This window comes from Bombina bombina, chromosome 9, assembly GCF_027579735.1.
Source record: "Bombina bombina isolate aBomBom1 chromosome 9, aBomBom1.pri, whole genome shotgun sequence".
NCBI classification, from domain to species: Eukaryota; Metazoa; Chordata; class Amphibia; order Anura; family Bombinatoridae; genus Bombina; species Bombina bombina.
The window spans coordinates 32,062,433-32,076,733 of record NC_069507.1 but is presented as its reverse complement, the minus strand read 5'-3'; the positions used below and the strand labels follow the sequence as shown (position 1 = coordinate 32,076,733).

Below are 14,301 nucleotides of genomic sequence, written 5' to 3'. Positions count from 1 at the left end.
CTAATTGTGTGTTTTATTTATCACCCATAGGATTACTTTGAGAGCTATTTCTCTATAGCTTCCGCTGTGCCGGCAGTACCATGCCTAGCGCTGAATTTCATCCTCGTCAACAGGTAAAATTTGCAGTTTGAGAATGTTGAATGTTTAGCTGTTTGATTTAATAAGTTGTCCTTTATTAAACATTTAGCATTTTCGGCAAATGATATTTAAACAGAAAGTGGCTGCAAGAAAAGGTCGAATTTACATGCAGACTATTAAAGCAGTATTCAGAGACTTCGTTAAAGATTCTTGTTAAAATGAAATTAAAATATCACTTTAGCTTGATGCCTGTTCTAAGCTTTATACTCTTGTTGACATTTCAGTATACAGACTAGTATACTAAGTTTATATTCCAGAAAAAAAGCCTGTCTTTACTTATTTTGCCTTTATCGTTTATAAAAGTCAAATTTTTTTGAACGTTGCTCATCCTGAACATAGGTTTGTTGCAGTATTTACCGTTGTCTGGATGTCTGATTACTTCTCCTGTAAAACAAAATCACTTTCCAATAACTGGGGCTCACTACCTGGTTAGGCGTAAATATTTCTGCCGTAATAAAAATTTACTTAAAGGGATACTAAACCCAATTTTTTTCTTTCATGATTCAGATGGGGCAGCAATTTTAAGCAACTTTACTAATTTACTAATTTACTCCTTTTATCAATTTTAATTTGTTCTCTTGCTATCTTTATTTGGAAAAGCAGGAATCTAAGCTTAGGAGCTGGCCTATTTTTGGTTCAGCACCCGGGTAGTGCTTGCTGAATAGTGGCTACATTTAGCCACCAATCAGCAAGCGCTAACCAGGTGCTGAACCAAAAATGGGCTGGCTTCTAAGTTTACATTCTTGCTTTTCAAATAAAGATACTAACAGAACAAAAACAAATTGATAATAGGAGTAATTTAGAAAGTTGCTTAAAATTGCTGCCCCATCTGAATCATGAAAGAAAAAAAAAAATTGTGTTTAGTATCCCTTTAACCCCTTAAGGACCAAGGACGTACAGGGTACATCCTACAAAAACTGTCAGTGACCAAGGACGTACCCTGTACGTCCTCAGGGGTTTCAAGCGGTGGAAGCGATTCTGATTGCTTCCAACCGCTTTCAAGGTGTTGCAGTGATGCCTCGGTATTGAGGCATCACTGTAATACGTATTTTAGCCACTGATGCAGAGAGAGACACTCTGTGGCCCTCTCTGCATCGGGCATTGATGGTGCCAATCGTTGGTGGGTGGGAGCAGCAGCATGGAGGCGGGTGGGCGGTCCATCAATGTTATTGGTTCCTGTTCCGGTATGGGACATCAGTGCATCACTCCGCAGAAGCGGGCGCGGGGGGGGGGGGGGGGGTTTGCGGGTGTGTATGCGTTGTTTGCGCACGCGCGCCCAAATCTTAAGATTTCATCTTAATTTTTTGGGGGGGGAAGGCAAAGGTGGGGATATCTGCGATGTTGGGCAAGGGATCTGGGAGGTGGAGGGAGGTAGGATATTGAGGGTGGGCAGCTACGCTACAGAAAATATTTTATTTTAATAAAAAAAACAAAAATACACAATTTTTGGGGGCAAACTGGGTACTGGCAGACAGCTGCCAGTACCCAAGATGGCGGCAAATAGGTAGAGGGGGGAGGGTTAGAGAGCTGTATGGGGGGGATCAGGGAGGTTGGGGGCTAAAAGGGGATCCAACACTGCAGAATCAATTGAAGAAAAGAAAAAACTTTTTATTTTAGTACTGGCAGACTTTCTGCCAGTACTTAAGATAGCGGTGACAATTGTAAGGTGGGGGAGGAAAGAGAGGGTTCAGGGGGTGGGATTTGTCAGGTAGGAGGCTGATCACTACACTAAAGCTAAAATTAACCCTTCAAGCTACCTAAATTAACCCCTTCACTGCTGGGCACAATACACGTGTGATGCGCAGCAGCATTTAGCGGCCTTCTAATTACCAAAAAGCAACGCCAAAGCAATATATGTCTGCTACTTCTGAACAAAGGGGATCCCAGAGAAGCATTTACAACCATTTGTGCCATAATTACACAAGCTGTTTGTAAATAATTTCAGTGAGAAACCTAAAGTTTGTGAAAAAGTTAGCGATTTTTTTTTATTTGATCGCATTTGGCGGTGAAATGGTGGCATGAAATATACCAAAATGGGCCTAGATCAATACTTTGGGTTGTCTTCTAAAAAAATATATATACATGTCAAGGTATATTTAGGGATTCCTGAAAGATATCAGTGTTCCAATGTAACTAGCGCTAATTTTGAAAAAAAAAGTGGTTTGGAAATAGCAAAGTGCTACTTGTACTTATTGCCCTATAACTTGCAAAAAAAAAGCAAAGAACATGTAAACATTGGGTATTTCTAAACTCAGGACAAAATTTAGAAACTATTTAGCATGGGTGTTTTTAGTGGTTGTAGATGAGTAACAGATTTGGGGGGTCAAAGTTGGAAAAAAAAAATTTCTTTCATGATTCAGATAGATAATGCAATATTATTTTTTTTTACCAATTTACTTTAATTATCAAATTTGCTTTGTTTTCTTGTTATCCTTTGTTGTAGAGATATCTAGATAGGTAGCGTACACATATCTGGAGCACTACATGACAGGTAATAGTGCTGTTATCTAGTGCTCTTGCTAATGTATTAGATTGTTGCAAAATTGCTGCCATATAGACCTGCAGATAAGTGCACACTCCTGAGCTTACATCCCTGCTCTTAAACATAGGATAACAGGAAAACAAAAAAATGGATAATATAAGTACATTGGGAAGTTGTTTCAAATTGTATTTTCTATCTGAATCATGAAAGAAACATGTTGTGTTCATATCCCTTTAAGGATGTTGGACCAGATCCCAAAGTTATCAGTTATAATAGTCTTGAGAAAGGTGTGGTCTGTGTGGTTGGGTCAAGAGCTTACCATTTACTTCTGTTGTCAACCATACCTCTTTCACTTGATCTTATTTTTAAAATGTAGCTCCTTTCAATGAAAGCATACTTGGTAGTCTTAGGAGCGTGCCAGTGTCTTGAGCACTATATGGCAGCATTGTTTGCACGCTACCTCAGTATGCTGTCATGGAAAGAAGCTAAGTTTTAACAAAGGAGACCAAATAAAAGAGGTAAATTTGGTAAAATTGTGCGCTTGTAAAATAAGGAATGTTTTATTTTGACTTGCGTCATTAAACGTAACATACGATCCTCTATAAAATGTATAAGGAAAATGAAACAACATTGCAATATAATCTCATAATTGTATGCACGGATACTGATGTAAAAATCCAGAATAAACCCTTTTAAAAACTTACTTAGAAACTCCCAATTTAGCACTACTGATGAATTTAGGCTGGGACACCCACTGAAATAGGCAGACACTCCCCCCTCCTCTGCATATGAAAACACCCATTACACAAACAGGAGTCTTTAGGGCTTGGTTAGGAGTCTGAAAATCAGCACAATGTTATTTAAAAATAAGCAAAACTATACATTTGTATAAAAACACTCCCAGATGGCCTATATAAATGTATCAATGTCCCTTTAATTGTCTGCAGCAAATTAACATGGATTCAGCAGGCTTTTCAAAGAGTGCATCCCAGAACTCCTCTTGATTTTCTAAACCTTGTAAAAACAATTATTTTATATACAGACCTTCTGCAGGGCTTATTTGCTGATACAGACTATGCACAAATAAAATACTTGTCTTTAATGCCTCTTTAAGAGGCTCCCATATAGTAAGAATAAAATATTCTAAACCCATATGTCTATGTCTACATCACAATTCCATAATGGAGTTTAGCGTCTTTTCTTTTTGCTGTGAGTTTTCCATCATGTTTTTGTTTCAGTTTAGTGCAGTCTAGTGTATCCAGACTACGCTCCAGGCATGCTTACTGGCATTTGTAAATGAGGAGCCTTGGGTATTACCCTAGTAATAGGTGGGAACCAGATGTGCTTCCCATGCAGAGTGCTGTTCTGTTAGCCATAATGTTACTGAATGTGTCTGATCTCTGAAGTCATTATAAACAACTGTAGGAATGTACATATAGTGGTAGATAGACAGGCAGATAGATAGATAACATTACGCTAATTGCAGCTTTTAGAGACATTTCTGATCCACTACCGCATCCGCGGGTCAGCAGCGCTTAAAGGTTTCTATAGTGTTTATTGAACTACTAGAGTAGGCCTTTTTTTTTGCACTATAATCCATTTGAATACCTTTACTTTATTTATTGTATTTGCAGCATACACTGTTGGCATTTAACATTGCACAAGCATTTCCGGTGAACTGCTTGTGCAATGCCGCCCCCTGCAGATTTGCGGCCAATCGGCCACTATCAGGGGGTGTCAATCAACCCGATCGTATAAGACGAGGCGGATTGATGTCCGCAGCCTCAGAGACAGCGAACCAGTTAAGGAGCAGCAGTCTTAAGACATGGGCATTCGGCCCTTGATAAATCGGCCCGATAGTGTGCATTTATAGTGAGATATAATGTGTGTGTGTATATATATATAGTGAGATATTGTGTGCATATATAGTGAGATATAGTGTGTGTGTATATATATACAGTAAGATGTTGTGTGCATATATAGTGAGATATTGTGTGCATATATAGTGAGATATTGTGTGCATATATAGTGAGATATTGCGTGCATATATAGTGAGATATAGTGTGTGTGTATATATATAGTGAGATATTGTGTGCATATATAGTGAGATATAGTGTGTGTGTATATATATACAGTAAGATGTGTGCATATATAGTGAGATAAAGTGTGCATATATAGTGAGATATTGTGTGCATATATAGTGAGATATAGTGTGCATATATAGTGAGATATAGTGTGCATATATAGTGAGATATAGTGTGCATATATAGTGAGATATTGTGTGCATATATAGTGAGATATAGTGTGTGCATATATAGTGAGATATTGTGTGCATATATAGTGAGATATTGTGTGCATATATAGTGAGATATTGTGTGCATATATAGTGAGATATTGTGTGCATATATAGTGAGATATAGTGTGCATATATAGTGAGATATTGTGTGCATATATAGTGAGATATAGTGTGCATATATAGTGAGATATTGTGTGTATATAAAGTGAGATATTGTGTGCATATATAGTGAGATATTGTGTGCATATATAGTGAGATATTGTGTGCATATATAGTGAGATATAGTGTGCATATATAGTGAGATATTGTGTGTATATATAGTGAGATATTGTGTGCATATATAGTGAGATATTGTGTGCATATATAGTGAGATATTGTGTGCATATATAGTGAGATATTGTGTGCATATATAGTGAGATATAGTGTGCATATATAGTGAAATATTGTGTGCATATATAGTGGGATATTGTGTGCATATATAGTGAGATATTGTGTGTATATATAGTGAGATATTGTGTGCATATATAGTGAGATATTGTGTGCATATATAGAGAGATATTGTGTGCATATATAGTGAGATATTGTGTGCATATATAGTGAGATATAGTGTGTATATATAGTGAGATATTGTGTGCATATATACGGCTAGATTTGGAGTTTGGCGGTAAAAGGGCTGTTAACGCTCCGCGGGTTTTTTTCTGGCCGCACCATAAATTTAACTCTGGTATCGAGAGTTCAAACAAATGCTGCGTTAGGCTCCAAAAAAGGAGCGTAGAGCATTTTTACCGCAAATGCAACTCTCGATACCAGAGTTGCTTACGGACGCGGCCGGCCTCAAAAACGTGCTCGTGCACGATTCTCCCATAGGAAACAATGGGGCTGTTTGAGCTGAAAAAAAACCTAACACCTGCAAAAAAGCAGCGTTCAGCTCCTAACGCAGCCCCATTGTTTCCTATGGGGAAACACTTCCTACGTCTGCACCTAACACTCTAACATGTACCCCGAGTCTAAACACCCCTAGCCTTACACTTATTAACCCCTAATCTGCCGCCCCCCGCTATCGCTGACCCCTGCATTACACTTTTAACCCCTAATCTGCCGCTCCGTAAACCGCCGCCACCTACGTTATCCCTATGTACCCCTAATCTGCTGCCCTAACATCGCCGACCCCTATGTTATATTTATTAACCCCTAATCTGCCCCCCACAACGTCGCCGACACCTACCTACACTTATTAACCCCTAATCTGCCGAGCGGACCTGAGCGCTACTATAATAAAGTTATTAACCCCTAACCCGCCTCACTAACCCTATCATAAATAGTATTAACCCCTAATCTGCCCTCCCTAACATCGCCGACACCTACCTTCAATTATTAACCCCTAATCTGCCGACCGGAGCTCACCGCTATTCTAATAAATGTATTAACCCCTAAAGCTAAGTCTAACCCTAACACTAACACCCCCCTAAGTTAAATATAATTTTTAGCTAACGAAATAAATTAACTCTTATTAAATAAATGATTCCTATTTAAAGCTAAATACTTACCTGTAAAATAAATCCTAATATAGCTACAATATAAATTACATTTATATTATAGCTATTTTAGGATTAATATTTATTTTACAGGTAACTTTGTATTTATTTTAACCAGGTACAATAGCTATTAAATAGTTAAGAACTATTTAATAGTTACCTAGTTAAAATAATTACAAATTTACCTGTAAAATAAATCCTAACCTAAGTTATAATTAAACCTAACACTACCCTATCAATAAAATAATTAAATTAACTACCTACAATTACCTACAATTAACCTAACACTACACTATCAATAAATTAATTAAACACAATTGCTACAAATAAATACAATTAAATAAACTATCTAAAGTACAAAAAATAAAAAAGAACTAAGTTACAGAAAATAAAAAAATATTTACAAACATAAGAAAAATATTACAACAATTTTAAACTAATTACACCTACTCTAAGCCCCCTAATAAAATAACAAAGACCCCCAAAATAAAAAATTCCCTACCCTATTCTAAAATACAAAAATTACAAGCTCTTTTACCTTACCAGCCCTGAACAGGGCCCTTTGCGGGGCATGCCCCAAGAATTTCAGCTCTTTTGCCTGTAAAAAAAAACATACAATACCCCCCCCCCAACATTACAACCCACCACCCACATACCCCTAATCTAACCCAAACCCCCCTTAAATAAACCTAACACTAAGCCCCTGATGATCTTCCTACCTTGTCTTCACCATGCCAGGTTCACCGATCCGTCCTGGCTCCAAGATCTTCATCCAACCCAAGCGGGGGTTGGCGATCCATAATCCGGTGCTCCAAAGTCTTCCTCCTATCCGGCAAGAAGAGGACATCCGGACCGGCAAACATCTTCTCCAAGCGGCATCTTCTATGTTCTTCCATCCGATGACGACCGGCTCCATCTTGAAGACCTCCAGCGTGGATCCATCCTCTTCTTCCGACGACTAGACGACGAATGACGGTTCCTTTAAGGGACGTCATCCAAGATGGCGTCCCTCGAATTCCGATTGGCTGATAGGATTCTATCAGTCAATCGGAATTAAGGTAGGAATTTTCTGATTGGCTGATGGAATCAGCCAATCAGAATCAAGTTCAATCCGATTGGCTGATCCAATCAGCCAATCAGATTGAGCTCGCATTCTATTGGCTGATCGGAACAGCCAATAGAATGCGAGCTCAATCTGATTGGCTGATTGGATCAGCCAATCGGATTGAACTTGATTCTGATTGGCTGATTCCATCAGCCAATCAGAAAATTCCTACCTTAATTCCGATTGGCTGATAGAATCCTATCAGCCAATCGGAATTCGAGGGACGCCATCTTGGATGACGTCCCTTAAAGGAACCGTCATTCGTCGTCTAGTCGTCGGAAGAAGAGGATGGATCCGCGCTGGAGGTCTTCAAGATGGAGCCGGTCGTCATCGGATGGAAGAACATAGAAGATGCCGCTTGGAGAAGATGTTTGCCGGTCCGAATGTCCTCTTCTTGCCGGATAGGAGGAAGACTTTGGAGCACCGGATTATGGATCGCCAACCCCCGCTTGGGTTGGATGAAGATCTTGGAGCCAGGACGGATCGGTGAACCTGGCATGGTGAAGACAAGGTAGGAAGATCATCAGGGGCTTAGTGTTAGGTTTATTTAAGGGGGGTTTGGGTTAGATTAGGGGTATGTGGGTGGTGGGTTGTAATGTTGGGGGGGGGGGGGTATTGTATGTTTTTTTTTACAGGCAAAAGAGCTGAAATTCTTGGGGCATGCCCCGCAAAGGGCCCTGTTCAGGGCTGGTAAGGTAAAAGAGCTTGTAACTTTATTAATTTAGAATAGGGTAGGGCATTTTTTTATTTTGGGGGTCTTTGTTATTTTATTAGGGGGCTTAGAGTAGGTGTAATTAGTTTAAAATTGTTGTAATATTTTTCTTATGTTTGTAAATATTTTTTTATTTTCTGTAACTTAGTTCTTTTTTATTTTTTGTACTTTAGATAGTTTATTTAATTGTATTTATTTGTAGCAATTGTGTTTAATTAATTTATTGATAGTGTAGTGTTAGGTTAATTGTAGGTAATTGTAGGTAGTTTATTTAATTATTTTATTGATAGGGTAGTGTTAGGTTTAATTATATCTTAGGTTAGGATTTATTTTACAGGTAAATTTGTAATTATTTTAACTAGGTAACTATTAAATAGTTCTTAACTATTTAATAGCTATTGTACCTGGTTAAAATAAATACAAAGTTACCTGTAAAATAAATATTAATCCTAAAATAGCTATAATATAAATGTAATTTATATTGTAGCTATATTAGGATTTATTTTACAGGTAAGTATTTAGCTTTAAATAGGAATCATTTATTTAATAAGAGTTAATTTATTTCGTTAGATAAAAATTATATTTAACTTAGGGGGGTGTTAGTGTTAGGGTTAGACTTAGCTTTAGGGGTTAATACATTTATTAGAATAGCGGTGAGCTCCGGTCGGCAGATTAGGGGTTAATAATTGAAGGTAGGTGTCGGCGATGTTAGGGAGGGCAGATTAGGGGTTAATACTATTTATGATAGGGTTAGTGAGGCGGATTAGGGGTTAATAACTTTATTATAGTAGCGCTCAGGTCCGCTCGGCAGATTAGGGGTTAATAAGTGTAGGTAGGTGTCGGCGACGTTGTGGGGGGCAGATTAGGGGTTAATAAATATAACATAGGGGTCGGCGATGTTAGGGGCAGAAGATTAGGGGTACATAGGGATAACGTAGGTGGCGGCGATTTGCGGTCGGAAGATTAGGGGTTAATTATTTTAAGTAGCTTGCGGCGACGTTGTGTGGGGCAAGTTAGGGGTTAATAAATATAATATAGGGGTCGGCGGGGTTAGGGGCAGCAGATTAGGGGTACATAAGTATAACGTAGGTGGCGGTCGGCAGATTAGGGGTTAAAAATTTTTAATCGAGTGGCGGCGATGTGGGGGGACCTCGGTTTAGGGGTACATAGGTAGTTTATGGGTGTTAGTGTACTTTAGGGTACAGTAGTTAAGAGCTTTATAAACCGGCGTTAGCCAGAAAGCTCTTAACTCCTGCTATTTTCAGGCGGCTGGAATCTTGTCGTTAGAGCTCTAACGCTCACTGCAGAAACGACTCTAAATACCAGCGTTAGAAAGATCCCATTGAAAAGATAGGCTACGCAAATGGCGTAGGGGGATCTGCGGTATGGAAAAGTCGCGGCTGTAAAGTGAGCGTTAGACCCTTTAATCACTGACTCCAAATACCAGCGGGCGCCCAAAACCAGCGTTAGGAGCCTCTAACGCTGGTTTTGACGGCTACCGCCGAACTCTAAATCTAGGCCATAGTGAGATATTGTGTGCATATATAGTGAGATATTGTGTGCATATATAGTGAGATATTGTGTGCATATATAGTGAGATATAGTGTGCATATATAGTGGGATATTGTGTGCATATATAGTGAGATATTGTGTGCATATATAGTGAGATATTGTGTGCATATATAGTGAGATATTGTGTGCATATATAGTGAGATATTGTGTGCATATATAGAGAGATATTGTGTGCATATATAGTGAGATATAGTGTGCATATATAGTGAGATATTGTGTGCATATATAGTGAGATATTGTGTGCATATATAGAGAGATATTGTGTGCATATATAGTGAGATATTGTGTGCATATATAGTGAGATATTGTGTGCATATATAGTGAGATATTGTGTGTATATATAGTGAGATATTGTGTGCATATATAGTGAGATATTGTGTGCATATATAGAGAGATATTGTGTGCATATATAGTGAGATATTGTGTGCATATATAGTGAGATATAGTGTGCATATATAGTGAGATAAAGTGTGCATATATAGTGAGATATTGTGTGCATATATAGTGAGATATTGTGTGCATATATAGTGAGATATTGTGTGCATATATAGTGAGATATTGTGTGCATATATAGTGAGATATAGTGTGTATATATAGTGAGATATTGTGTGCATATATAGTGAGATATAGTGTGCATATATAGTGAGATATAGTGTGTATATATAGTGAGATATAGTGTGCATATATAGTGAGATATTGTGTGCATATATAGTGAGATATAGTGTGTATATATAGTGAGATATTGTGTGCATATATAGTGAGATATTGTGTGCATATATAGTGAGATATTGTGTGCATATATAGTGAGATATTGTGTGCATATATAGTGAGATATTGTGTGCATATATAGTGAGATATTGTGTGCATATATAGTGAGATATAGTGTGCATATATAGTGAGATATTGTGTGCATATATAGTGAGATATTGTGTGCATATATAGTGAGATATAGTGTGCATATATAGTGAGATATTGTGTGCATATATAGTGAGATATAGTGTGCATATATAGTGAGATAAAGTGTGCATATATAGTGAGATATTGTGTGCATATATAGTGAGATATTGTGTGCATATATAGTGAGATATTGTGTGCATATATAGTGAGATATTGTGTGCATATATAGTGAGATATTGTGTGCATATATAGTGAGATATTGTGTGTGCATATATAGTGAGATATTGTGTGCATATATAGTGAGATATTGTGTGCATATATAGTGAGATATTGTGTGTATATATAGTGAGATATTGTGTGTGTGTATATATATATATATAGTGAGATATTGTGTGCATATATAGTGAGATATTGTGTGTGTGTATATATATATATATATAGTGAGATATAGTGTGTGTGTGTGTATATATAGTGAGATATAGTGTGTGTGTATATATATATATATATAGTGAGATATAGTGTGTGTGTGTGTATATATAGTGAGATATAGTGTGTGTGTATATATATATATATATATATAGTGAGATATAGTGTGTGTATATATATATATAGTGAGATATTGTGTGCATATATAGTGAGATATAGTGTGTGTATATATATATATAGTGAGATATTGTGTGCATATATAGTGAGATATTGTGTGCATATATAGTGAGATATTGTGTGCATATATAGTGAGATATTGTGTGCATATATAGTGAGATATTGTGTGTATATATAGTGAGATATTGTGTGTATATATAGTGAGATATAGTGTGCATATATAGTGAGATATTGTGTGCATATATAGTGAGATATAGTGTGCATATATAGTGAGATATTGTGTGCATATATAGTGATATATTGTGTGCATATATAGTGAGATATTGTGTGCATATATAGTGACATATTGTGTGCATATATAGTGAGATATTGTGTGCATATATAGAGAGATATTGTGTGCATATATAGTGATATATTGTGTGTATATATAGTGAGATATTGTGTGCATATATAGTGAGATATTGTGTGTATATATAGTGAGATATAGTGTGCATATATAGTGAGATATAGTGTGCATATATAGTGAGATATTGTGTGCATATATAGTGAGATATTGTGTGCATATATAGTGAGATATTGTGTGCATATATAGTGAGATATTGTGTGCATATATAGTGAGATATTGTGTGTATATATAGTGAGATATTGTGTGTATATATAGTGAGATATTGTGTGTATATATAGTGAGATATTGTGTGTATATATAGTGAGATATAGTGTGCATATATAGTGAGATATTGTGTGCATATATAGTGAGATATTGTGTGCATATATAGTGAGATATTGTGTGCATATATAGTGAGATATAGTGTACATATATAGTGAGATATTGTGTGCATATATAGTGAGCTATTGTGTGCATATATAGTGAGATATTGTGTGCATATATAGTGAGATATTGTGTGCATATATAGTGAGATATTGTGTGCATATATAGTGAGATATTGTGTGCATATATAGTGAGATATTGTGTGTATATATAGTGAGATATTGTGTGCATATATAGTGAGATATTGTGTGTATATATAGTGAGATATTGTGTGCATATATAGTGAGATATAGTGTGCATATATAGTGAGATATTGTGTGCATATATAGTGAGATATTGTGTGCATATATAGTGAGATATAGTGTACATATATAGTGAGATATTGTGTGCATATATAGTGAGATACTGTGTGCATATATAGTGAGATATAGTGTGCATATATAGTGAGATATTGTGTGCATATATAGTGAGATATTGTGTGCATATATAGAGAGATATTGTGTGCATATATAGTGAGATATTGTGTGTATATATAGTGAGATATTGTGTGCATATATAGAGAGATATTGTGTGCATATATAGTGAGATATTGTGTGTATATATAGTGAGATATTGTGTGCATATATAGTGAGATATTGTGTGTATATATAGTGAGATATAGTGTGCATATATAGTGAGATATTGTGTGCATATATAGTGAGATATTGTGTGCATATATAGTGAGATATTGTGTGCATATATAGTGAGATATTGTGTGTATATATAGTGAGATATAGTGTGTGTATATATAGTGAGATATTGTGTGCATATATAGTGAGATATTGTGTGCATATATAGTGAGATATTGTGTGCATATATAGTGAGATATTGTGTGTATATATAGTGAGATATAGTGTGTGTATATATAGTGAGATATTGTGTGCATATATAGTGAGATATAGTGTGTGTATATATAGTGAGATATTGTGTGCATATATAGTGAGATATTGTGTGCATATATAGTGAGATATTGTGTGCATATATAGTGAGATATTGTGTGCATATATAGTGAGATATTGTGTGCATATATAGTGAGATATTGTGTGTATATATAGTGAGATATTGTGTGCATATATAGTGAGATATTGTGTGCATATATAGTGAGATATTGTGTGCATATATAGTGAGATATTGTGTGCATATATAGTGAGATATTGTGTGTGTATATATAGTGAGATATTGTGTGCATATATAGTGAGATATTGTGTACATATATAGTGAGATATTGTGTGCATATATAGTGAGATATTGTGTGCATATATAGTGAGATATTGTGTGCATATATAGTGAGATATTGTGTGTATATATAGTGAGATATTGTGTGCATATATAGTGAGATATTGTGTGTGTATATATAGTGAGATATTGTGTGTATATATAGTGAGATATAGTGTGTGTATATATAGTGAGATATTGTGTGCATATATAGTGAGATATAGTGTGTGTATATATAGTGAGATATTGTGTGCATATATAGTGAGATATTGTGTGCATATATAGTGAGATATTGTGTGCATATATAGTGAGATATTGTGTGCATATATAGTGAGATATTGTGTGCATATATAGTGAGATATTGTGTGTATATATAGTGAGATATTGTGTGCATATATAGTGAGATATTGTGTGTGTATATATAGTGAGATATTGTGTGTATATATAGTGAGATATAGTGTGTGTATATATAGTGAGATATTGTGTGCATATATAGTGAGATATAGTGTGTGTATATATATAGTGAGATATTGTGTGCATATATAGTGAGATATTGTGTGCATATATAGTGAGATATTGTGTGCATATATAGTGAGATATTGTGTGTATATATAGTGAGATATTGTGTGCATATATAGTGAGATATTGTGTGCATATATAGTGAGATATTGTGTGCATATATAGTGAGATATTGTGTGCATATATAGTGAGATATAGTGTGCATATATAGTGAGATATTGTGTGCATATATAGTGAGATATTGTGTGCATATATAGTGAGATATTGTGTGCATATATAGTGAGATATTGTGTGCATATATAGTGAGATATTGTGTGTATATATAGTGAGATATTGTGTGTATATATAGTGAGATATTGTGTGTATATATAGTGAGATATTGTGTGTATATATAGTGAGATATTGTGTGTATATATAGT

The 14,301-nt window shown here is 35.8% G+C and overlaps 1 protein-coding gene across 1 annotated transcript in view; it reads left to right on the top strand.

Moving 5' to 3' along the window:
- Window positions 1-14,301, top strand: part of SLC29A3 (solute carrier family 29 member 3) — a 131,552-nt gene that overhangs the window by 39,116 nt on the left and 78,135 nt on the right. The window contains exon 3 of the mRNA XM_053692028.1: window positions 31-113. Coding sequence (XP_053548003.1) covers window positions 31-113 — 83 coding nt within the window. The remainder of the gene's footprint in view (window positions 1-30; window positions 114-14,301) is intronic.